This window comes from Microcaecilia unicolor, chromosome 7, assembly GCF_901765095.1.
Source record: "Microcaecilia unicolor chromosome 7, aMicUni1.1, whole genome shotgun sequence".
NCBI classification, from domain to species: Eukaryota; Metazoa; Chordata; class Amphibia; order Gymnophiona; family Siphonopidae; genus Microcaecilia; species Microcaecilia unicolor.
Genome location: NC_044037.1, coordinates 267,724,078 through 267,750,793, shown reverse-complemented (window position 1 = coordinate 267,750,793; position 26,716 = coordinate 267,724,078). Strand labels below are relative to the sequence as shown.

At 41.9% G+C, this 26,716-nt stretch overlaps 1 protein-coding gene across 5 annotated transcripts in view; it reads left to right on the top strand.

Moving 5' to 3' along the window:
- The window catches only part of R3HDM1 (R3H domain containing 1), a 336,575-nt gene that overhangs the window by 122,467 nt on the left and 187,392 nt on the right, over positions 1 to 26,716 (top strand). For all 5 annotated transcript variants that reach the window (XM_030210711.1, XM_030210710.1, XM_030210709.1 and 2 more), the window contains 4 exons: positions 12,196 to 12,255; positions 12,345 to 12,485; positions 18,538 to 18,646; positions 18,726 to 18,821. In XM_030210711.1, the coding sequence (XP_030066571.1) occupies positions 12,196 to 12,255; positions 12,345 to 12,485; positions 18,538 to 18,646; positions 18,726 to 18,821 (406 nt within the window). The remainder of the gene's footprint in view (positions 1 to 12,195; positions 12,256 to 12,344; positions 12,486 to 18,537; positions 18,647 to 18,725; positions 18,822 to 26,716) is intronic.

Below are 26,716 nucleotides of genomic sequence, written 5' to 3'. Positions count from 1 at the left end.
CATAAAATTGCATTCTTAATGTATATAATACGTATAAATGCAATCATAACATATATGTTGTTACAAAATATACCTAGAGGTCTGTTTACTATGCCGAGCTAGTGGCTTCCGTGCAGCATTGCCAACAGCCCATTCAAAGTGAATGAGCTGTGTTGGCACCAGTGAACAGCCAGCAGCACTAGCAGCTTAGTAAACCCCAGCACTAGTGATTCCCATAATATCAAATTACCATAAAATATATAAAAAAGTAAACTTTAGTAAGTAAATATCAATAAATATATATATAAATTAAATTTAACAGAAAATGCTTCATGATAACAAAAAACAAAACAGCCTAAAAAAATTTAATAAATAAATAAAAAGTGTGTGTGTGTGTGTGTATATATATATATATATATATATATATATATATATATATATATATATATACACACACACACACACACACAACATGCCACCATGAGATAGAGCAGCCCAGCTTACCACAATGTTTCTTTGCAAAATAATGCAGGTCTGCCACTAAACAATGCTAAATTGAAAGATTAAAGCAATAAAAATAAAATGGTATGTAAAAAATATATCATAAGTGCAAAATGTATTAGCTAAAGAGAACAATAGTGTGCCATCAGTACCTTCAATATAAATAGTAACAGATGTAAAACTAACCAAAACACATTGTACTAAGAAGCACTGTCAAATGTGAATAAACAAGCATGAATCCACCTAATCCTGTGACATGAAAATACAATCAGTGCAATTAGTGTATTTCTGAATAAACAGCTATGTGCCATCAATACACTCCAAACAAATTCAGTAAAACCTTAAAAGAGCTCCTAGTCCGTATAATTATCCAGCCATATAGGATTTTAAATGTGAAAATAACTAAAATAAATCCACCATATCCAGTGACCAAAAACATAACTATAGAAACCTGTACCTATATAAAAAAAAACCTCAACGTGTTGCCTGCAGATGGAAAGGTACCCACACAGCACTATTCATTGGCTTACCGAGACAGTGTAATCCTGTTACAAATATCAGTGCGTCTGTTCAGGAAAACTGAAAATCAAAAATCGCATGTCTATAATGGCAATAAGTCACTACGTTGAGCTCAAAGTAACAAACTTACCGTAGAATACAAGTATTAGCCTTGGTCCTGCAGATGCAAAATAACACTGTCAGAAAGAACCGCCAAAGAAAAACAACACATGCGCAGTGAGCCCATGAATGAAAAAAAAAAAAAGAAAATCTGATACGGCACTGATGACTTGATGAATTCACTTTTGACTGACATAGTCCACCAAAAGTGCTAAACTGGATGGGAAAAATAAATAATACACACAAACTAAATGAAGCATATACAGTCAGCAAGCCTACCAAGATAGAAAACAGCACATATGCTTCCTTTCATTAGGTATAAACTAATATGCAACTGTTAACAGTGTGAACCTTTCCAAAATATGTTGTTGGCACTATGGAACAAAAATAGAATATCCCTTGATGAAAGAAGCTGAATATTCTTCCAAAACACCTTAATAACATTGTCTGACCAATATCAAGATGTCCCTCGAGAGATCCTATAAGTAAAATAAGTGCCTAAAATGTATCAATGAAAAACTTCATATTATTGTGCTACAACCAGTCCAATAAGACTGTTCATCCAAAAGTAAATGTATTTATAGCTCTACTTCATGGCACATGCTGTAAAGATCTGGAAGAAACAGTTACAAAATGTAATTGCACAGACATAAAAATAAAATAAGTCATGAAGCATATATACATCAGTAACGTTTTACTTAGAGCAGGCAAGGGGAGTTCTTAGTGGCTGCACTTCCATGAGAGACCCAGTTTGGATGGGACCACCAGATTGGTGGGGAAGGGGGGCAGGGGTTGGGGGTGGGTGGGATAGGGAAGAGGGGAAGGAAGGAGGGTTGGGGGTGTGGGTTTACAGGATTGTACATAGATACTGGACTGTTGGCATTGTTTTAGCTGGGCCTTGTTCTTCAAATGTGCATTTAGATAACACACTCTGTTATAGGGTCTCTTGCTCAGATTGTGTTGGTTAAACTAAATGTCTGAGGTCTCAATACACCCTGTAAGTGCCAATTATTTTTTAAAGAGGCGGATCACCTATGTATGGGGGTGGGATTCATTCAAGAAACTCATTTTAAGCCTGCCCACGAGCATCTTTTACGCCTTAAACACTATCCCCACTTCCACTTAGCTTCTAATTGGTCAAATGCTAAAACGCACGGTGTGGGAGTAGTGTTTGTGTGCTTCATGTAATCCAGAGGTGCAAGATGTAGTTAAGGATAAACAAATGTGTTATCTTCTTTTAAAGTTGCAGATAAGGCCTGCCTTATATGCTGTAATGAATATTTATGTCCCAAATTTGGAACAGAAAGCATTTTATCTGGAGGTTGAAAGGGTGATAGAATCCAAATTGGAGAGGGCTCTCTATATAGGAGATGATTTCAAACTTACCCTATGACTCAGCTATGGGTAACTTAGCCAGTAGTGTCCACACAGATAGGAAGCAATTGACAGCTTTATTTTCTAAATGGGATTTGGTTGACCCTTGGCGCCACTTCTATTCGAATTGGCTGGACTATAAATAGTATTTGAGAGTTTATGATACCCACTCCAGAATTGATATCTAGGGGGTTGATGGGTCTGTTCTGATGTGGGTCCGAGAGGCCGTCATCGAGCCTTGTTTGTGGTCTGACCTTGCCCCAGTCTGGTTTTCAGTTCAGGAGGCTGACAAGGTTCATGGTACTCGGTACTGGAGGTTTGATCTGTTGTTAGACCCGCAGAATGTGATGCAGTTGGAAGGAGCCCTTAAATATATTGAATTTAATGATCAGCCAGATATCTCTCCTAGGTCTTTTTGGGAAGGCTTAAAGGTTGTCCTGCGAGGGAGGGTTATCTCTTTGGGGGCTCATCGCTGCAAGCTTAGGGCACAAAAACAAGTTTCTTTGAGGCAACAGTTGGCCCAGTTAGAAACACAGCATAAGCGGGGCAGGGGATCTAGAGGGCTACTAGCACAATTGGAGGCCACTCGGGGTGCTATGCAAGATTTGGAGCTTGAGGAGATTGCTGAACAAATGCACTCCATACAGCAGGAATATTTTGAGACTGATAATAGAGCAAGCCAACATCTGGCTCATAAATTGAAACAACAGGAAGTCAGAAACTGTTTCCATGATTATAGGCCCACAGAGCATAGTGCATAGGCATTCCTGTCAAATTAGTGTGGTGTTTGCTCAGTTTTATAAAACCCTCTATATGCCTGAAACTATGGTGGAGGAGGATGCTGTAGATGATTACCTAACCCGTGCAGCCCGTCCTAGCTTAAAGCCTGCAGAGGCGGCCGTCATGTCAGCGCCCATTAGGGAGGATAAACCCTTAATGGCTGTTAAATCATTACTTCTTGGTAAAGCTCCAGGCCTCGATGGGTTCATTAACTTGTTTTACAAATGTTTTCAGAGGCTATTATTAAAACCCCTAACATGAATGTTTAATAGTTTGTAAGATGGGGATGAATTTCTCCACTTGTGGAGGTTAGCTGGAGTGACTGTGATTTTGAAACCAGGTAAAGATCCCACTCAGTGTGGCTCTTATCAGCCAATCTCCCTTCTAGGGACAGATTACAAGATTTTTACGAAAATTGTGGCCACCTGTTTACAGTTGTATATGCCCAACCTTATACAAGATGATCAAATTGGTTTTATTGTGGGACACCAAACATTTGATAATATTCAGAGTCCTGCAAATAATACATTTGGCCCGGGACTGGGGAGAGTTGGCCCTGATCTTGAGTACAGATGCAGAAAAAGCCTTTGTTTGGGTGTCCTGGCCCAAACTATCTACAGTAAGCCATTGTCCAGTCTTCAAATCAACTGGGTATATGGGGATAGCTTTGAAGTGGCCAGGGGCACAAGACAAGGCTGTGCTGTTTCTCCCCTGCTATTTGCAATGGCCTTGGAAACCTTTGCTTCTGCAATCTGAAGGAGGAATGACATACAAGGCATTGCTAGTGGAGGCCTCAAAAATAAGGTGATATTATTCGCAACAATGTGCCTCAGTGGAGGCTCTGGAAATGTATGGTCAGGTGTCAGGTTTTAAAATAAATTACACCAAATCTGAAAGTTTAAATGTTTCTTTAGGTCTCTATGATGTAGCGTGAATACAGTTCATTATCCTTTTTACTGGGCTTCTAAGACCCTTAAATACTTGGGCATATATCTTACAGCTAATTGAAGAGCCTTTTATGAGGCAAGTTATCCTTCCCTTCTTCGTTCTTTATGGGCTGACTTGGAGAAATGGGAACATTTGCATACCTCCTGGTTGGGAGGGGTAGATGCCATTAAGATGATGGTGTTGCCTAAACTGTTGTACTTGTAGCACTCCCAGTTGTGTTGTGTGATAACTTTGTTCACTCTCTTCACCGGAGAGTATTTCAATATATTTGGAAGCGTAAATCTCCACAGGTGGGTAGGGCGATTATATTTCAGCTCAGAAGCCAAGGGGGAAATTTCATCAATATTATTTAGTGGCTCAGTTGAAATACTTGGTGGCTTGGCAGAGGGATATTCACAAGAGCTGGGTCCATATGGAACAGCATGCCCTGGGCGAGGTGACTGTGGCTTAGGTTCCTTGGCTCCCTTTGCCTGTTACACGAGCTCTGATTAAGGGGCTAAATCCCTATATGGCTCTGACACTGGGTATCTGGGTGCGGACTCGGCAGCATTATTTTTCTGGGGCAGGCCTATTTTCAAGCAATCCCTATTGTGGTGGCTGATGGGTTTGTACCAGGACATAGTGGTCCTAGATATCGTGTGTGGGCAACTAAGGGGCCAACTTAGAGAATTTAGTGGAGGAGGGAGCATTGTTACCCTTCTTGAAGCTGAAAGAGGAGTATGGGTTGACCCAGAAAGATGTCTTCCATTTTCATCAGCTGTCTGATTTCCTTGTTTGATGGGCCATCCCGGACTTATGTAAAGCAGAAACACCCTTGGAGTGGGCAATTAGTTACTGCAGTGGCAGAGGATGTATTTCTCGCTCTCATTAAACAGGAGGCTCGTCCTACTAAATATATTCAGGTATGGGAGACTGCTTTAGGGAGAAAGTATACTACCCAGGAATGGGAGTGAATTTTTATGCGATTATTAAGTGTTGGATATAAAATGCTGTATAGTGGTATCTTACCCCAGACCACTTACATGGATATATACCCCACCACTTCTGCCCTGTGTTGTTGGGGGTGTGGGATTCAGTGGACCTTTCTGCACATCTGGTGGAATTGCTTCCTGGCTAGTTACTATTGGACATTGGTGTTTGCTTTGCTCACGGAGATTCTTGGGCTCCCATTGTCACCCTCGATGGGCTGTGGATTGCTAAAAATTAAACCTCCGGAACTGCCAGGCAACTTTTGTACATTGGCCTTCCATATCATTACAGCTGATCAAATTGCTCTAACATCAACCTGGAAACAAGCCTGTATGCCTACAAGGCAGCAATTGTTGGTGAACGTGGCCTTTGTTACATGTCTAAATTAGTTGCTTTACAGCACAACAGAATGCAAAGCTTCTCAAAGTCTGGGGACCATTTACCACCTGGCAGGAGGGCACTCAGGGTCAATGATTTGATTTTGGTAGTCGTCTTATGTTGACAGTTGTATTACTTTACTGTGCTTGCTTTAGGGGGTGGGGTGGGTTGGCTAGGATAGTTAGGGTCTGAGCATCTTTTGCTGTGCCAGGGTATGCTTTTGCCTTATTCCTAAGAATGTTGGTATAATTTTTGCAGAGTTTGGCATATTTGTTTGTCATATGAATCTTGTGTTGTATTGCTCTGTTCTTTCAATAAAAAAACATTAAGTAAAAAAAAAAATACTAAATCTGAAACATAGCTTGAACTGATTAAAAAAATTGAGAAAAGGATTTCTGGCAGCTTATTTTGGAGCAGCAAGTAGTATATCTTTTTATTAATATTTTTGATTTTTTTTGTCTTGGATGTCTTTTATCACATCATCCTGAACAAAACTAGCTGGTACGGTTAACATCTTCATCTGTACCAATCATTCTCATTGCATAAGGCGAGCATTAAAGAGACTGAATGCTCGCCTTATGGAATGAGAATGATTGGTACAGATACAGATGTTAACCGTACCAGCTAGTTTTGTTCAGGATGATATGATAAAAGACATGCAAGACAAAAAAAATGAAAAATATTTAATAAGATATTACAGAGGGAATATTACACAACTTTATAATTATAAGTTAAAATTAATCATACACAGGATTTGAAGGTTTTTTGGATGAGCCAATGATTGAATAATAGCTGACCCAAGGAAGTTTTAAGTATACAGTTCTTTTGGAACATTGTCTTGGCTTCGGCATTAACTGAGGCTCTTTTCCTTCCGTCCTAAAGATACGTAGTGTGGATTTTAACTTCCTGTACATACTAGCTTGTTGGTTTTTATCACTATTTTTCAGATTTGAGTGGAAACATTAATAGTCGGTGATCTTTTCCTTCATTGAAGTTTTTGATGGAGCAGCAAGTAAGCAACACCTATGGAAACGTGTTGTGATGAGGCACTTTCAAGTTTCAGGAGGAAGGGGACAAGTTGATCTGTTAGCTGGGTGATTTGTGGCTCTGTGGGATTGCCAAGGCTAAGTGCCAGGAACTGTGCTGAAGTACTTGAGCCTGGCACCAAGGCTGTCTTCATTCCCATAGCAGTGGTTTTTCAGGTCATGGCATAATGGAGACTCTTGAGCATGTGAAATGCTGCTCCTGCTGTGGGTGTAGGCAAGCAGCTTCAGGGCACTGCACATATTGGTGGACAGCTTGCTGTTTTGGATCACACGGAGCATTTCTATATAGCAGCAGGGAGATAGCCTCTTGGTAGCTTCCCCAGACGGGATGACATCAGAAAAATTACTCAGGCCTGCTTTTCCTCTCATGGAGAAGACAGAAACAGACACCATTTTCTCTTCTTCCCCTGAGTTTAGTGCTGTAGCAGGGCCTTCACAGAGTGAGCTGCTTCAGTAAGACTGCTAATTCTAGTACTGAGACATCTCTCCTCTCCGAGATGGAAAATTCAAAAATTTCTTTGACAGGCCTGGCTAGATTTTGAATTGGAGAGTGAGGGGGGAGAAGTTGGCTTCAAAGTTTATTGGGAAGCTTCTAAAGCAGCCCTTAGGGGAAAGATTATTGCCTACCTAGCTGGGGTAAATAAGAAACAAGAAAAGGCTATATTACATCTTGCTACTAAATTGTAGGAAACAAGAATTTTTTTTTTTTTTTACTAAACCCATTGAGCAAGCTAAAGTACTTATCTGTAAGTAAATAAATAAATAAATAAGGTTTCAAGATTTATTACACTAACAAGCCCTGAATGATCTTAAGTTGTACAAGTATAGTCTTCATAGGTGGGGAAATAAGACTGGGAAATTGCTAGCCTCACTGATCAAACAGCAACACACTAAAAGCCACACTTGACGAATAAGAGGGACACAGGATGTTTTAAAAGCTAAGAATAAGGAGATTCCAAAGGAATTTTGTACTTAAAAAAAATCTCTTTATTTCAAAGGGACCTATAATGAGGTAGATTGAGCTAAATATTTTAGAAACCTGGCCTTACCCCAGTTCACCCCCTCCCTAGAATTGCAACAACTTAACACATCCTTCATAGGAAAGGAAGTACAACAGGTTATTAACATTATAAGTTGGCAAAGGCCCCAGGGCAGAGCTGGCCCAAGGCAAGATGCCACCTGAGGTGGAGCTAAGATGCCGCCCTCCCTCCCCCATGAGGAAAGAAAGGGGGGATGGGTTTTGATATACCACCTTTCTGTGATTACAGTCAAGGTGACTTAGATATTATATACAGGTACTTATTTTGTACCAGTGCAACACACAATTTGGGGATTGTTAATGCAGGTAGTACAAGATTTTGATCTTTTGTTGGCCTGACAATCAAGTTTGGAAAATCAGAGCCCGTGCTTGTTTTCCACTTGTGTGCATGTACAACTCAGCAGAACTTCCCAATGAAATGGGCGCAAAACAGATATTAAATATTTGGGGGATTACCCCAGTATTGATGCAAATTGGGTGTATCAAAATAATGTAGTGGAAAAATTAACCATAATAGGTCAGCTTTGCACAAAATGTAAGAACCTACCTATCTGTCTTATGGGGTGGATAGCAGTAATCAAAAATGATCTTACTTCCCAAGCTATTATACCTTCTCCAAATGATACCACTTAGGGTGGAACGATGGGAAAAAGAGATGTTCAAAAGCATGATTAGCTCCTTTATTTGGAACTTTAAGAATGCAAAGATCAGCTTTGATAAATTGATCCTGAATCACACACATGGAGGATGCGTTTGCTAGATCTTTCTGTTTGTAATTTGATAGCTTTACTGAGATAGATTCACAAAATCCACACTGAACATACATTATATGCCTCAGATAAATTTTGGTCTGAATGGTGTGCACCTTTACTGTTTTGAATAGCAAACGTTGGGGTCATTTGGGTGAGTCCAATAAATCTTGATATCTACAAGCCTTAAGTAAGGCTTGTATCTGGTAGCAAAACCAGCTTGAGGAACAGCAGGGATGAACTCTTTACTGTCATTATTGGGGAATCTATATTTCCCACTTGGAATGGGAGCCTCTCCTTTCCACTAGTAGTAGCATTGGGGCTGTAGGCCACTTTTCTGAGATGGGAGAGGGTTATTTTCCTTCCTTCAATGCAGTAAAATTAAAACTAGAGTTATCAAATAAACATATGCAATAATATCAGGTGTAGCACTATTGTCTTTTGCTCAAGCAGAAAACGAAGTATGAAATTCAGTTTATAAAATTGGGCCAAGCTTTTTCCAATTGCCTTCTTCCTTAAACTATCATAATGGTACCAGTTGGGGTGAAACTGTAAATCTGCTCCTTATTTAGAACAGTTGGAAAACATGGGAGGCGGATGTCATTGAGGGTTTGTTAAAGTTTTTTGCAGCAATTATTTGAATGCCGAGCATTAGTCCCAACACATCTCTTCAACAAATTCAATTTAAAATCTTGTACAGAGCATGGTGGAAAACATCAGGATTGTGGGAGAACGATAGGTGTAATAAATATGGCGCTTGTACTGAGACACTCTTAAACTCCTTTCTTGAATGCATTGCTCTGCAGTCACTTTGGTCTAAAGCTATTGCTGTTATGGAGCGCATGATGCAGAAAAATATTGAATAGTTCTACAGTGCTTTGCATTTGGGAGATAATAGATCCTTCTTAAGGGAAGGCCTAGCAGACACTCTTATGTAGCTTTACACAGTTGGCTGTTTTATTGGTTTGTAAATGTATACTGCAGGCTTGGGTGGACTCTAAAGCACCTCTGTCAAATGGCAGTTTAATGTGCAAGTAGTAAACCAGGACATGCACAAAAGGGCATTGTCCTATCACGGTAGCAGCTAACGAATACGGAATGCAAATGATCCAAAGGCTATGATAATGAGCTGCACTACCGTTGCAAGGCTATTATTTTTATTTTTTATTATAATGAGATGCACTACCATTTTCCGATCACCTTAACGTGGAAAACCTAACGGGAGGTCTACACCTCTCGTTGGGGCAAAGGAAAGAATCGGAAGAAAAAAAATGCCGTTAGGGACATACCTTTTGGACGTCCTTCACCTGTAAAAAAAAAAAAAAACAACCCACTCCAAAGACGTTCTTTTTGGACGTCCTTCACGCAAAACAACAACAAAAGGACGTCGTACTTCGTAATTAAATTTAACAAAAAACCAATCGTGGGAAAAAAACGTCCAAGTGCTCGTCCGGGACGTCCTTTATGGACGTCCACTGAAAATAACAACAACAAAAAGGACATCGTATTTCTTAATTTTGACTCTCGTTCTTCTATTTTAAATCTTCCTTTGAGACATTTTCCCCTTCCTCATCAGCAGCTGAAGAGAGGGCTATTGGACGATTGTGAGGCCCCCCCCCCCCCACGGCCTCTCAGCCAATCACAGCGCGTTTAGCTGTCACCAGCTAAACACGCTGTGATTGGCTGAGAGAGACCTGGAGGAGGGGCATAATTGAGCACCCTTGAAGAAAAGCCCGTCCTGCTCGTCAGGGACGTCCTTTTTTGGTTTAGTGAAGGACGTCCATGTTAGGCACTTTAGAAGGATGTCCATGTTAGGCACTTTAGAAGGATGTCCCTGATGAGCAGGATGGGCTTGTCTTCAAGGGTTGTCGATTATGCCCCTCCTCCAGGTCTCTCTCAGCCAATCACAGCGTGTTTAGCTGTCACTGGATATGATTGGCTGAGAGGCCGTGGGGGGCCTCACAATCGTCCATTAGCCCTCTCTTCAGCTGCCGATGAGGAAGGGAAAAATGTCTCAAAGGAAGATTTAAAACAGAAGAGCGAGAATAAAAATTAAGAAGTACGATGTCCTTTTTTATTTTTTTTGCTCGTCAGAGACGTCCATTTTTTTTTTTTTTTTTTTAGTGAAGGACGTCCTAGGCATGCGCAGAGCAGCCAGCATAACGCTTGCTGCTCTGCGCATGCTCGACCGACCAACTGGCTTCCGAGGGAATAGAGAATGCAAGTGAGCTACAACGAGCAGCTCATTTGCATTCCTTTTCCTTTATGCATGGCCGTTCCCTACCGATTCGCTATGGAATCGGTAAGGGAAGGGCTCTTTCAAGGACCTTAGTGCATCTGGCCCTCAGTTTCTAAATTTCCTATCCTTTAGGAAAGAGGATTGCGGAAATGATTTCAGGACTTTACATCATCTAAATGTTTGCTGAGCCCTTGTACTTTACCTGGAAGTAACTAATGAGTTTCTTAGGTTACATAGGCTGATTGTACTTTTTGGTAGCGTTAGGAAGGGTCAGACAGCTACAAAAGCTACTATAGCAAGATGGCTCAAAGAAATTATTTTGTCCGTATATATTTTGGCAGGCAAGCAAGTTCCTCATGGATTGAGATCACATTCTTCAAGGGGAATCACGTCCTCTTGTCACAGTTGCATGTGGTAGCACCAGAAGACATTTGTAGTGTAGTGAACTGCTTTTTTTCTACACGTTTGCAAAGCACTGCAGACTAGATGTGGCAAGATTGGATTCGATGTTTACAGCTAAAGTGCTCAGGGCAGGGATTGTTGAATCCCACCCCTCTTAAGAAGTGCTTTACTGCATCCCAGGTGTTCTAGACTTGTCTGTTAATGATAAGGAAGGTGAAATTAGATCTTCCCAGCTAATTTTCTTTCCTTGATTTCCAAGAGACGAGTCCTGTTCTCACCCGATAAACTTTTCTGTCTATTTATTCTGGTCTTGAATGTTCATAGTTTATTTTCAGGGGTTCTATTTCTTGGTATTTGCAAAAAAGGGGGGATGCTGTTTAAAAAAGAACTAAACTATAGAAGATGTGAAGTTCAAGACGAAAAGATGTGCATTGTAATGATTCAGGAGTAGTCACCGTTGCTTTGTTTTCAAAATACTGAAGAGCTGTGTTGGCAGGGTGTCCTTATAGAAGAGTGTTCACAAAACTTTGTCTTCATCTGCTGCTTGATGAGCACAACCACAGGTATTGGACTGGTCGGCAGGGATTCAAGGAAATAAAATTTGCAGTCAATACCTAATTTCACCTTTCATTTTCTCTGAGGACAAACAGAATAGCAAGCCCTCACGTCATGAATGATGTCAGTGGTAAAGTTTTCCCTAGACCTAAGGGCCATGAACACATTTTTAGTAACAGAAAAGGTGCTATGTAGAGATGTTTTTCTAGGAAACCTTTTTTTATGGGGGTCATAGCTCTGTTTTTTGTTGTTGTTGCTGTGCTTTTTATGCTCCGTTGAACTTCCATTGTAATTAGAGCCAGTCTCTAATTGGCCTATAGCACTATAAGCTTTCATTATCAACTAGTAATTTTATTCCTGTGTATATTGGCAGGGATGGACCCTGAGTCTGCCACTAGGTGTTAAAATTGAGTGGTGGCTCTGCAACATCCCCTGAAAACTGGAGATGTGGACAGGAGCTGAACCCAGTTAATCTGCATGCTAGCACATACTGTTACTGACTCCCCAAGCTGAACCTGTGTACAGGACTTAGTTATACAGTTATACTTTTGTGGACAGACTCTCTTAAAATGTTATTTCATATACATGAAAATGCTGTATTTTCTTTTGCTTTTTCAGAGACAGAATGATGCTGCTGAAGTTAGAACAGGAAATTCTAGATTTTATTGATACTAATGAGTAAGTTCTACATTTATGTTTAAAAAAAAAGTGTTGATGTCAAATAACTTGAAAATCTTGTTTTACTAACTCCCCCCTCCCTTTTTAAGAATCCAGCGTAAAAAGTTTCCTCCAATGACATCTTACCATCGAATGCTATTACACAGAGTAGCTGCCTACTTCGGATTAGATCACAATGTTGACCAGAGCGGAAAATCAGTTATAATAAACAAAACAAGCAATACTAGAATGTAAGTGTGAAGGGTTTTTTTTGTCTACTTATATTTACCCCTCCCAAAGAAACCCTAGTGTGCATCTCATGTCAAGCATGTTCCTTTTTTTGTTTTTAACTTTACCACCCAACAATTTTATATATATATATATATATATACACACATATGCATGTATGAATGTTTGAAATAGAAAATGATTAAAAAATAAGCCTAGTCTGAACTTGCTCTGCCTGTATTAGTAATGATCTATTTACACAGCAAACTTGGTCCATTTTCTGTCACTCTGTATAACAGATTGCTGCACTCTTCCACTGGGCTACAAGTAGCTTTCCTCCCACTGGCTCACTCTCATTTTGAGACTATCAGAAACTGCACCTTCTTTTTTCCTAGCCCCATCTCTTTGGAGCATTCTCCCATTGCCCCTTCAACTTGAATCATCCTATGCCAAATTCAAAAGTGCTTTAAAAAACCATATTTTTCTCTAAGCCATACATCTCAGACCCTTTTGGGTGCCACAGATTAGGATTTGTTTGCCTGCTGTCCCTCTCCCCACCCCCCCCCCCCCACCCCTCATCACACCTCTTCTCTTCTCTGCCCTGGCATATAATGGAGTTCTTTTCATCATCTTTGTTTTTCTCATTGTAAACCACCTTGATATGCTTCTGCAGATTAGGCAATGTTAAATCATAGTAAACATAAACAACATTCTCCGAGGACAAGCAGGCTGCTTGTTCTCACATGTGGGTCAACGTCTGCGTTGGCCCAGGAATCTGCATTTTGCAAGCAAAATATTTAAAAAGTTTTGCCAGAGTCTTCTGGCACGCGTGCACTACGCATGCGTGGACTGATTTCCTGCCTGTCGCATGAGCACTTCTCTTCAGTTTTTCTTTCTCCACGTTCAGGTGCAGCAGCGTTCATTTCTGCTCCTCTTCAGGCCCAGGAAGAGTCTTCACTGATTGCGAGTTTGTTCGCTTCTATTTCTTTAATTTTTTTCTTTCAAGATTAAAAAAAAAAAAAAAGTTCTCGTAGTTTCCTTTTAGTTTTTTCACCTATTTTTTCTTTCTTTTTTGTTGTGGCCGGCCTTTAGGTCACGCGGTCTGGTTCTCTCCTTTTCTCTTTTGTGCCTTTTTCTGTTTTTAGGCGCAGTCGCGTCTTTTGATTTCGCTGAAGCCGTTTTTCCTTCCATGTCATTGAAGATTCCCAGTGGCTTCAGGCGTTATACTCGGTGCAACCGGACTATCTCAGGTACCGATACCCATGCCTGGTGTATTCAGTGCCTTGGGCCCGATCATAACAGCTGCTTTTGTAGCCTTTGTCTTCGTATGAAGAAATGGACCCAAGCGTCTCGAGAGGCTCAACGAGAAAACCTTTTTGGGGCTCAGTCCGGTCCTTCGACATCGGTACCGAGGTCGGCGTCATCGACGACATCAGAGGAGAGGTAATGGCTGCTATGAGATCAACTCGTGCTGGGAGCAGTGAGGCGTCGAGTGGGTTTCCACCTGCCTCGAGGCCTCCTGTTATGCAGGCCCCCCGGGACCGGCCTTTGTTGGACCCGGCCCCGAGGAGGCATGAGGATTCCAAGTCCTCGGTACTGAGGAGTCTCGATGACAGTTGTCGAGCGAAGGCTGAGAAGCATCGTCACTGTTCTCCTTCGACACGGTACCGGGAGTTCCGGGACGTCTAGAGAGTTGGCACCCAAGAAGTGTCGGCGCCGAGAGGATCGCACCCCCTCGATACAGGGGGTGCTGATGCGTCGGTCTCCTAGCAGCCCAATGCCTATTCCTGAGTCTCCACGTATTCTGACATCGCCTATCCCACCGACCCTGTAGCCTTCTCCGATGGCGGCTCTCGACGTGTGCATCCGGGCCTTGTTTCCAGAACTTCTGGAGGGACTGCTACGTCAGTCAGCTTCGGTGTTGGGGGTGCTTGTGCCTTCTGTACCATCTGCTGCAGCGGTGTCTGGCCCTTTACCTGTGGTGAAGTCACAGACTGCGATACCATTCCTACTGTGATGAACACACCTTTGTCAACGGTAATCTTTGTGGAGACGCTCATGAAGTTTGAGGAAAAGGTTGAGCGCTTCTTTGCTTGACATGATGCTGCTGCTTTATCACCGATGTTGAAACCAGCAGTGATCCAACCAGTCCTTAAGATCTATTGACTGCCTGCAGGAGACACCGAAGCCTCAAATGGGTTCAGAGTTGCTGTTGGCTGCATTAGTGTGTATCACCAATGTGTTGAGGTAAGAAGCTACCTTCACCAGTGTATCAGAGATCCTCATTGCCCTGACTCAAGACCTGACCCTGAGGTCAGTAGGTCAAGATGGGCAGAAATTCTGATGTCTCTTGGAATATTTTTATGAATCTGACTTGAGAATGCTTCTGGGAGTCTGACGTCCTTCTTGATCTGATTGCCAGTCCTTTTAACAAGAAGGCCTCCTGTTCCAGGATAAGGACTTATGGCAGATTAGCTTTAGATGCCCTTCTCCTTCAATGAGGAGAAGGTCTTCTGTATTAATTTCCTCCAGTACTTCTAATAGCCCTGTATTTTGGCCAGGGGAAATGTACTGTATTTTATCTATGGGTCATTCTCATTACTAATAATCAACCAACTGGATAAACAAACTAATACTATAGCTATCCAGTAAGAAAATGTTTCTTGGATTAATTTAATAAACAAATTGAAACCTCAGATCTTTTGATAGAAGAATACACTTTTTACAACTTATTATCTTTCAAGGAGTGCCTTTCTTATCATCGGTTTCATATTAAGGGGAAAAGAATCAGTGTAAAAAAAAACCAAACAACTTAATGACATATTCAAAAAAATCCCCCACAATTAAATCTCAAAATGGAGACCGATTATACCTTATATATACATTAAAGTGGTTCTCTTAAAAAATATCTTTAGATGAGCAGGCATGCACGAAAAAGAAAAATAACACTTGTCTAGATAGAAGAAAGTGGCTCTGTAGAAGGTCAGTTGAAGTTATCCTTGCAGATTGCAATAAACTTTACTGGAGTAACTGTCTTTTTTCCAAGATCTCACCGTGGGTAAATCATAAAATCTGCAACTCTTAAAAAAAAAAAAAAAAAAAAAAAAAAATCCCTAAGCCACTCAAAACTGGATAAAACTTATAAATCAAACATGGCACTATTTCCACACTAATTACTCATTCTCATTACTGCCAGAGCAGTAGGCAGACTCTGGCTGTCCTGAAGTTTTTAGAGAATAGAACCAGTGTTATATATGTCCCTGGTGTGGGAAGGACTCTTAATTTAAGATGAGTTTGTACAGTGTTAAAATTAAAGAGAAGAGGTTTGGAGGAGATGTGCAAGTGAGACTGGAGAGTAATAGCATATTTTTATATTGCATTTAAAACCATGAATTGGGCCAATGATTGTATTTCAAAATGAGTTGATATATTTGGAATGAATCACTAATCTGTTATTAACAAGGCTTGACACTTAACCTTGTAGAGCATCAAATTCGTTGTCCATCACTTCATCCCTACGGTGTCTTGCTGTTTTGCTCTAGGCCTCTTCAGGGGTCTTTTTATGTATTAGATAAACAAAGTTAGTTTTAGAAAATCATGTTAGCATCAGCTCAGTGCCTTATTTCATTGGAATGTGCTTTCATGTGGCCAAATGTACAGACTTTGGGGCCCTTTTACTAAGCAGTGGTAAATACTAATGCGTGCTTACTGTAACCAAAAAATGCTTACTGCGGGGCATGTTCATGTGTCCTGCAGATATCTGATCTAACCACTGTTGAATGATGAAAAAAACAGTTCTCAGGACACATCTAAGCCAGTCAGGTTTTCAGGATACCCACAACAAATTTGAATGAACTGTCTCCATTGTATGTAAACCTATCTCGTGAACTCATTGTTGGTATCCTGAAAACCTGACCGGCTGACTGTGCCCCAAGGACTGCATTGAGAACCCCTGAGCTGTACTGAAATAATATTATTGATCATCGTAAAGCACTTTGTATGCCTATTCCTCATTTTGCAAAATGCTGTCTGAGAGCTGCAGTATGTTCTTGATGCTCTAGCTTCTGTTCCTCATGGCAGAATGGTATTCATGCATGTTGGATGGATTTCCCACTGATTTATTTTTTTAATAAGAGGGTGGTGGTGGTATATGTGTGGGGGGGGGGGGTGGTATTTGCTGTAAAATTCCTGTTTTTTAATGCATGTTGTTTGTGGCTATAAATATAACACAATGATTAATATTTAATAATTGAATTTTAAACACAATCAATACTTGTTAAATGATAAAATATTTTCTTTAAATAACTGGTGGTGTACATTAAGATGAAAAAAGTTGAAAATCACTGTACTAAGTTCTACAGTCCCTTCCTCCCCCTTAAAAGATCCTCTGTGCTTGTTCCATGGTTTTTTTTAATTTAGATTCAGTTGTCATCCTCACCACCTCTTCTGGGAGGCAATTCCACACTTCCCCCTCCCTTTCTATAAGTAAATATTTTCCTTAGATACTTCTGGGTCTATCCTGCATTCATATTCATCCAGCTTCTGTTAATTTATGCCACAATATGTTTAAATGTAACATATCTCCCCTCTATTACCTTTGTTCTACAATATATGTAATAGTTCTGTAAGTCATACCTGATATGCTTTGACAAAGAACACTAACCATTTTAGTAGCACCCATCTGGATAGACTCCATCCTGTTTGTTATTTTGAAGATGCGATCTATATAATCATTCACAGTCCTCCAAATGAGATCTCACTGAAGACTTAGACAGATGAACTATCATATCCATTCGTCCTCCTGTGCACCCAAGCATCTTTCTGGCTTTTTTCTGTCACACTTTGCCTTTTTGGCCACCTTAAGAACATCAGGTACTGTCCTAGGTCTTACTCTTCTTTTGTACACAGACGGTACTACCTTGGGTTTTTTCAGCCTAAATGTGTGATCATATCTTTTTTTTAGCATTAAATCTTAACTGCCAAATTCTAGACCATTCTCAATCGCTAGATCCCTCCTCATCTTATCCACACTTTTCAGGGTGTCTACCCTATTGCAGATTTTGGTATAATCCACCAAGAGGTAAACCTTTCCTGACTGCCTTTCCACACTATCACTTACAAAAATGTTAAAAAGAACTGACACAGCACTGGTAAGGCACTTGTCCTCGGGGAACTCCATTATTGCTCTCCTTTTTTTATTTCCCAGTCAGTCACTTTAAGGCTCATACTTGTGTATAAGTTGTATAAGTTGTCTATATGGAACTATGTCAAAAGCTTTGTGAAATATAAGCATACCACCCTTATCAAGCTCTTTTGATCAGCTCTCTGCGACACAGTCAAAGAAATTAATCAGATTTGTCTGACAAGATCTCCCTTTAGTAAATCCGTGCTGCCTCAAATCCTGCAATCTATTTGATTTGAGAAACTGCACTAACCTCTGTTTTAGCAGCATTTTCATTAATTTACATACCAACCTGTTCGAAAAGGCATACCCTACTGACCCAACTTAGGTGCCTGAACCCAGCAACACAACAAAACCAAAGCCATAATGAACACTTTATAACTCTTCTTCTCTATGATTCTCCTAATGTGTTTGTAACACATGACCCTGTTTGATAATAACATCACTTTGTATTTGTTTCATCACCGGAGGCGACTAACGCCTCACAGTACTATGTAAGCCGCATTGAGCCTGCAAATAGGTGGGAAAATGTGGGGTACAAATGTAACAAATAAATAAAGAGGTCAGACTTAACCTATCTGTAGTTATTAACATCTTCCTTACTTCCACTTTTGTGGAGATATAGTGCAGAAATATTAAAGTTATTTTGCATTATCCTCCTCATCTTCAAAATATTCCTACCCTTCGATCTGAAAATACCACTTTTGCAGTTCCTCTTTATCACGAATATATCTGAAAAAAATTGCCCCCCACCATTTCATAAAGTTATGAAGCACCTCAAATGCAAAATTGCAGATGTACTTCCAGTAATATGTTCACCTGAAGTTAGTTTTATGTTTGTATGTTGCCATTTTTATTTTATGCTTAAATATTGTTTTCTCTTTGTACTTTAGACCTGATCAAAAATTTTGTGAACATATAAAAGATGAAAAAAGCGTAGACTTCCAGAAACGGTACATTCTTAAGAGAGATAACTCTAGCTTAGACAAAGATGAAAATCAGGTAAGCTTATTAGTCTTTGTGTGATTGCATGAATCGTACAAATAACTGCAGCTTTTAAATTGATTATATTTCTCCTTAGATAAGAGTACGATTAAAGGATGACAGAAGAAGTAAATCTATAGAGGAACGAGAAGAAGAGTACCAGAAAGCTAGAGAACGGATATTTGCTCAAAATGTAGGTATTTATATAGAGACAGTCTGCATATTGATATGGAATTTTCTTTGAAACTATATGTTACTAGTAAAAAAAGGCCCGTTTCGGTAGGCAATGAAACGGGCGCTAGCAAGGTAATCCCCCACCCTCCCTCGCTGTCTCGCTCTGTCCCCTCCGAGACCCATGCCCCCTCCCTTCCTTCCGAGTTCCAGACCCCCCTCCCTTCCTCCCTCCCTTCCAGTTCAAGGCCCCTCCCACCGAGTTCCAGACTCCCCCCCTCCCTCCGATTTCAACACCCCCCTCCGCGTTACTGACCCCTGGACCCCCCTGCCGTGACCCTCTAGACCCCCCCTTTCCGCCAAAAACCCTCCCCCGCTGCGTACCTATGCTGACGAGGGACCTCCTATATAATAATTCTCACCTCCAATGTTCTAATGGCCTGCCTGTGTCCGTGGCTCCTTCGGAGATACTGAGCTAAGCTCCGAAGCCAGGCTGACGTCACCGGAAAGGAGACACCAGATTGGCTGCGACATAAGGAGCAGGAGCCCCCCCATTCGCGCATCACCAACCCCCCCCCTCTCGGCGCACCAACGCCCCCTCCTCGGCGTATCAACCCCCTCCCTCCCTTCCAGTTCAAGGCCCCCTCACGCCTTCCAGTTCCAGACTCCCCCCTCCGCATTACTGACCCCTGAACCCCCCTGCCGCGACCCTCTCGACCCCACCTTCCCGCCGAAAACCCTCCCCCGCCGCCGTCACATACCTGTGGTGACGGGGGACCCCAACCCCCGACAGCCGAAGTCCTCTTCTCGGCTGCGCGGCATTGCTTGAATGATCTGATCAAGTTTCTGTGCGTGCGTCTCAGACGCACGCACAGAAACTTGATCAGATCATTCAGCACGCAACGACGGCGCAAACGAGAAGAGGACTTCGGCTGTCGGGGGTTGGGGTCCCCCGTCACCACAGGTATGTGACGGCGGCGGGGGAGGGTTTTCGGCGGGAAGGTGGGGTCGAGAGGGTCGCGGCAGGGGGGTTCAGGGGTCAGTAATGCGGAGGGGGGAGTCTGGAACTGGAAGGCGTGAGGGGGCCTTGAACTGGAAGGGAGGGAGGGGGTTGATACGCCGAGGAGGGGGCGTTGGTGCGCCGAGAGGGGGGGGGTTGGTGATGCGCGAATGGGGGGGCTCCTGCTCCTTATGTCGCAGCCAATCTGGTGTCTCCTTTCCGGTGACGTCAGCCTGGCTTCGGAGCTTAGCTCAGTATCTCCGAAGGAGCCACGGACACAGGCAGGCCATTAGAACATTGGAGGTGAGAATTATTATATAGGAGGTTTTACCTGCCTATATTCATGGATGTTTGTTGGATAGACAATGATAATCCTCTCAGAATTATGTTGAAATCTAAGATAAATAGCAAGTAACCCCTGTTTACTAAGCTGCGCCAGTGGCTGCTGTGCACTAATGCAGACACAGCCCATAATGGGCATTGTTGCGTGGCTTAGTAAACAAGGGGGTAAAAGTTGGTGATTTTATGTTGGGGTTGGGTGGGGGAGAAGATCTCAAAATTAATTATTTATTTATTTATTGCATTTGTATCCCACATTTTCCCACCTTTTTGCAGGCTCAATGTGGCTTACAATACATCATGAGTTGTGGAAATCTGTCTGAAAAAATACATTTAGTATAGCAAAAGGATCTAAGGGTAAGGTGATAATAAAAAAACATGATAATATCTTAGCAAGTAATAGAGTAGGACAGTTCTGGTTCCATGTGGAAGCGTTCACATGTGTTAATCATTGTGGTAAGTTCTGTCAAAGAGGTGGGTCTTCAGTAGTTTGTGGAAGGTAGTCAACTTTGAGTAGAAAGAAATTGTGAAGCCCATAGCTCTAATTTTGTCATCTTTATAATTTGTTGCCATTTAAGTGAACAATATATTTACTTTTCTATTTTATTACCAATGTAAGATAGTTAAATGATGACTTCTATGGAATTTATTTTGCCACTATGCAATGAGGAATTTGAAATAATTCTGTACTCACACAATTCTGCACATGTAGTAACAACAGTGTTCTACATCATTCAGCACCTTTATCTCAACCATCACTCCCATGCCTCTCCTCCGCACACAATACCATATTCCACTTCTCATAGGCCAGTTACTTGAGGAAGAGGAAAGCTACAGTATGTTATGTCTTGCTTTGCCACCCAGACTGCTGATTTGAGCCACAAAACTGTACAATTATTATTGTTTGTTTTTGTGAATAGAGGTCAACCGAAACTACTTTTTTTTTTTCTTCAGTTTTGGCTAAAACTGAAACTGCAGCTGAAACTTATTGCCTGGTTTTGGCCAAAATGAAAACTAATGATTGGTTGTGTGAAGGTGAACCAATGAGGCCCACTGGGTTTTGTCAGAGCTTGCAGTTGGCAGCTCTCTGCTAAACCCACAGGAAAGGATTAACCTCTAGTCCTAGGAACTGCAAGCATAGGCCGACAACTGGGAGAACCATTTCAGCAAGGACTTTTCAACAAGTCTGGCACATTTAGGTTCCCAAGTCAATGCAGATGTAGTTAAATATCCTCTGAGACAGGAACTTTGTGAGAACATATAAAAAATCATGATTACCAGCTTTTTATGCTTACCCAAACTGCACAAATAACAAAAGAAAGTAGCATTGAGGTGTTTCCCTTTTTGTATCTACTATAATAAAACTCACCCTCAACGTTCTGAAGACAACGTTCTGAAGTCGCTCAGTCACTCCCTGAAGGGTTCATGGATTCATGGTGGTGAAGCCACAACACTGACCATGTCTCTCTACCCCGCCCTCGCATGACGGACCAATCAGAAAAAACACCCTCAACATTCTGAAACACAAAGGACCATCACAACACCGTTCCCAGGCAACACTAGGCAACGTAAGACGGACCAATCAGAGGAAACTACGTGACAATAAGGGAGGAGCATTCCCCAGCAGAATGGCTCATTATCTGTGCAGCACGGAGAGCACAGAACCACCGCTGGAACGAGAGAAGAATATTCCTGCTGTTGGGTATGTGCAAAAATAGACCGGGGGGGGGGGGGGGAATTTTTAAATGCCTATTGCCAGTACCGAAGAGTGCCAGAGGGCCCATAGCAAAGACTATATTTGGGATCGCTTGACATGGAGTCAGAGGAGCCAGAAAACAACGTGTCCGTCACCATCTGGGACGTGGGCGAACAGGACAAGCTGCGGCCCAGCTGGAAGGATTACCCGCGAACCAGCCAGCAGCAAACAGCGACCAAGGAAGGGGGAGGAGTAGGGAAACACGCGGAGCGTGTTTCCCTACTCCTTCCCTGCATAGGAATCACTGGAGACTGGCTGCCAAACTAACGAAACAACCGCACACCGACGCACCACCTCCATCATTCAAAAAGCATCCACTCTTTCTTCAACAGAAATGCAAACTAATAATACAAAACAAAGAATACCCGTTTTCTCACGCAGCTACAGGTAACTCCCCACACCCTTCCTCTTCCCCTTTTGCCAAAGCGGCCGTGCCCAACCATCCCCAGCCTCAGGCAAGTCGTCTCCCACCTCGGGGATTCCCCGAGCACCCGGAAAAAGACGGCGCAGCTTCCCGCAGCGCATATTCCAGCATTCCCCTGCAGCCGGCCTGAAATGGACCGAACATACCGAATCACCACCCGATGGCCCGAGATCGTGCTCCTCTCTCTTCCGCCAACTTAAAACAACCATCCCCGTTCTCAGGCAAGCTGTCTCCCACCTCCAGGATGCCAGGGAACCCCAGCCCAACGGAAAAAGACGGTTCTCCTTCCCACAGCACATTTCTCTTCCAGTGTTCCCCTACAGCAGCCCTGAAACGGCCAAAAAATACCGACAGACCAAGAACGTGCTCCTCTACCTTCCGCCCATCTAAAACAACACTGCTGCCTCAGCACAACACATACAAAAAAAAAAAAAAAAAACGGAAAAAACAATCCACCACTCAGCAAAGGCTGACCCCCCCTACAACCACATTTACATTTCACCAACAGAAAGACCCCACTCCACAATCCTCCTTGACAGACAAAACCACACACACACACAATACAACAGACACACACCCTCAAAGCCACACACCAATCCATCCCACTTGCCAGCATAGCACAGCATATCCCCCAACCCCCCCAAGCAAAAAAACAAAACAAAAAAAAGACACACATCAACAACCTGCACACACACCCCACCCTCACACACTCACACACACACACACACACACAAAATAACTCTGTGACACATACACACACACACAAAAAAAAACAAACCCACATGCTAGCGCCCGTTTCATTGGTTTCGGAAACGGGCCTTTTTTACTAGTTTAGTTATAAAACTTAAGGATAAGTATGGTATAGATTCTTGCTAAAATAGGGTAAAGGAGTCCAGACACTGGTCTATACTGGTAACATTATACCAGCTTGATTCACAATCCAGAAAAGAAAAGCACATTGCTGTCGCTGAATACGAAGACTATATGCTCTGAAAAATTATATTCAAGAGCAATACATTTCTCAAATTATTATTTTTTTTGTATAAATGTTATTGAAAGAGTTTTGGTTTATAAACAAGTACATAAGTAATAATGTAAACAATGTTTAATGGAGCCATGACGACTTCCATTATCTTGTTGGGCAGACTGGATGGACCGTGCAGGTCTTTTTCTGCCATCATCTACTATGTTGTTATGTTACTATGAGGCATATTTTCAAAGCAATTTGGGAGGCTAAGTTCCATAGGTTTCTATGGAACTTTGGGAGGCTAAGTGCTTTGAAAATAAGCCTCTATGTATGCAACATGAAATATCCCACATTTTCCAACCTATTTGCAGGCTCAGTGTGGCTTACATAGTACCGGAGAGGCATTCACCAACTCCGGTTTGAGCAAATACAAAGTTGTGTTTTGGTAGGATGAAGTTCATGTGAAAAGACACATTAGGGAATTGTAGAGCAGAAGGGTTATGTTGTGTTCATTACGTGCTTTAGTTGCGATGTGTTGCATGGTTCAGGCATTTAGGTTGGGTCGGTCGGGTATGCCTGTTTGAACAGGTTGGTTTTTAGTGATTTCCGGGAGTTTAGGTGGTCATACGTTGTTTTCACAGCTTTTGGTAATGCGTTCCACAGTTGTGTGCTTATGTAGGAAAAACTGGATGCATAAGTTGATTTGTATTTGAGTCCTTTGCAGCCTGGGTAGTGGAGATTTAGATATGATCGTGATGATCTGGATGTGTTCTGGTTGGTAGGTCTATGAGGTCTGTCATGTATCCCGGAGCTTCGCCGTAGATGATTTTGTGAACCATGGTGCAGATTTTGAAAGCAATGCGTTCTTTGATTGGGAGCCAGTGCAGTTTTTCACGGCGGGGTTTGCATTTTCAAATCGCGTTTTTCCAAGTATAAGCCTGGCTGCGTTGTATTGGGCGGTCTGTTGTTTCTTTATGATTTGTTCTTTGCATCCCGCATAAATTCCATTGCAGTAGTCTACGTGGCTTAGTACCATTGATTGTATCAGGTTACAAAATGTTTCCGTCAGGAAGAATGGTTTCACGTGTTTGAGTTTCCACATTGAGTAGAACATTTTCTTTGTTGTCGATTTTACTTGGCTCTCTAGTGTGAGGTTGCGGTCGATTGTAACGCCGAAGATTTTCAGGCTGTCTGAGACAGGTAGGGTATAATTTGAGGTGTTTATATTTGTGGGGTTGACCGCATTGTATTGGAATGAGAGGATGAGACAGTGAGTTTTTTCAGTATTGAGTTTTAGTTGGAATGCATTTGCCCATGAATCCATGATGTTCAAGCTGATCTTGTTTTCGTTAGTGATTTCTGACAGATGATGATTGTAAGGGGTGTATATTGTGACATTGTCTGCATAGATGAAGGGGTTTAGGCCTTGGTTGGATAAGGACTTGGCTAGTGGGGTCATCATTAGGTTGAAGAGGCTCGGTAATAGTGGTGATCCTTGGGGTACTCCGCAGTTTGCTTTCCACGATGATGATAAGTTTGAGTTTGATTTCACTTGATATGTTCTAGTGGTTAGGAAACCTTTGATCCAACTAAGTATATTTCCACCAATCCCAAAGTAATCTAGTAGTCTTAGTAGTATATTATGGTTTACCATGTCGAATGCACTGGACATGTCGAATTGGAGGAGAAGTATGTTTTTACCTGTTGCTATTTCCTGCTTGAATTTGGCTAGGAGAGTGATTAGTACTGTTTCAGTGCTATGGAGAGGGCGAAATCCTGATTGTGCTTCATGTAATATTGAAAATTTATATATATAATCAGTAAGTTGTTTGGTTACCATGTTTTCCATCAGTTTGACTACCAGTGGGATAGATGCTACTGGGTGGTAGTTAGTGATTTCGTTTGTTTTTTTTTTCTTGGAATCTTTTGGTATTGGGGTGAGTAGGATGTTGCCGTTTTCTTTAGGGAAGAGGCCTTGCTGAAGCATGTAGTTTAGGTGGGATCTGAGGTCTGCTATGAATCGGTCAGGGGAAGATTTTATTATGTAGTTGGGACAAATGTCCAGTTTACAGTGAGTGTTGGAGAACCTTCTAATCGCCTGGGTCACTGTTTCGGCGGTGAGGAGAGCGAAGTTTGACCAGGTTCAATCAGCTGGGTATTTTGCAAAGGTTGGGTCCAAACCATTGATGAAGTTTTCGATATCGGTATTGTCCTGAGGTAGTGTGTTGCGTAGGTTTGCAATTTTTTCATTAAAGTATTTGGCAAGTTTATCTGCAGATGGGATGTCTGGATTGGTTTTAGTGACTGGGGTTGTGTCTATTAGTTTGTTCACGAGTTGGTACAGTTTCTTCGTGTCTTTGTAATTTGGTCCTATTTTAGTTTTATAATATGACCTTTTTGGTCTGTCTTATTGCGTATTTGTATTTGTTTCCATGCGTTGTGTATGTGTTCATTTTTTGACGTCCTTGCAGTAAAACATCATGTGGGATAAAGAACCTGGCTCCAAGGAGCAAGACCAGCACATGTCAGCATTGGCCTTTTTACTTATTTTAGCCAGACAAGAAAGAGTCCAGTAATTCTTATGTAAAAGAGGATTAGGTTATTGCCACAGACTTAGTAGGTCTGAAGGTTTTAGTCCAAAAGGTTGGCCAGTCCAAATCAGAGGGGTGAAAATCAAGTTCCTTCCCCCAGCAGGATTCCAGAAAGGGTAGACATAAGTACATAAGTAATGCCACACTGGGAAAAGACCAAGGGTCCATCGAGCCCAGCATCCTGTCCACGACAGCAGCCAATCCAGGCCAAGGGCACCTGGCAAGCTTCCCAAACGTACAAACATTCTATACATGTTATTCCCGGAATTGTGGATTTTTCCCAAGTCCATTTAGTAGCGGTTTATGGACTTGTCCTTTAGGAAACCGTCTAACCCCCTTTTAAACTCTGCCAAGCTAACCGCCTTCACCACGTTCTCCGGCAACGAATTCCAGAGTTTAATTACGTGTTGGGTGAAGAAATATTTTCTCCAATTTGTTTTAAATTTACTACTCTGTAGTTTCATCACATGCCCCCTAGTCCTACTATTTTTGGAAAGCGTGAACAGACGCTTCACATCCACCTGTTCCACTCCACTCATTATTTTATATACCTCTATCATGTCTCTCCTCAGCCATCTCTTCTCCAAGCTGAAAAGCCCTAGCCTCTTTAGTCTTTCTTCATAGGGAAGTCGTCCCCGCTATCATTTTAGTCGCCCTTCGCTGCACCTTTTCCAATTCCACTATATTTTTCTTTAGATGCGGCAACCAGTTGTTTGGGGAGGCCTGGAACCTTTTGTATAGAACAGATTCTTTTACCTAAAACAATTTGCTGACGCATAGATGTAAATTCTGACTTGGAGGAAGTGAGAGAGAAAGTGGTTTGTACAGATGAGACATAAG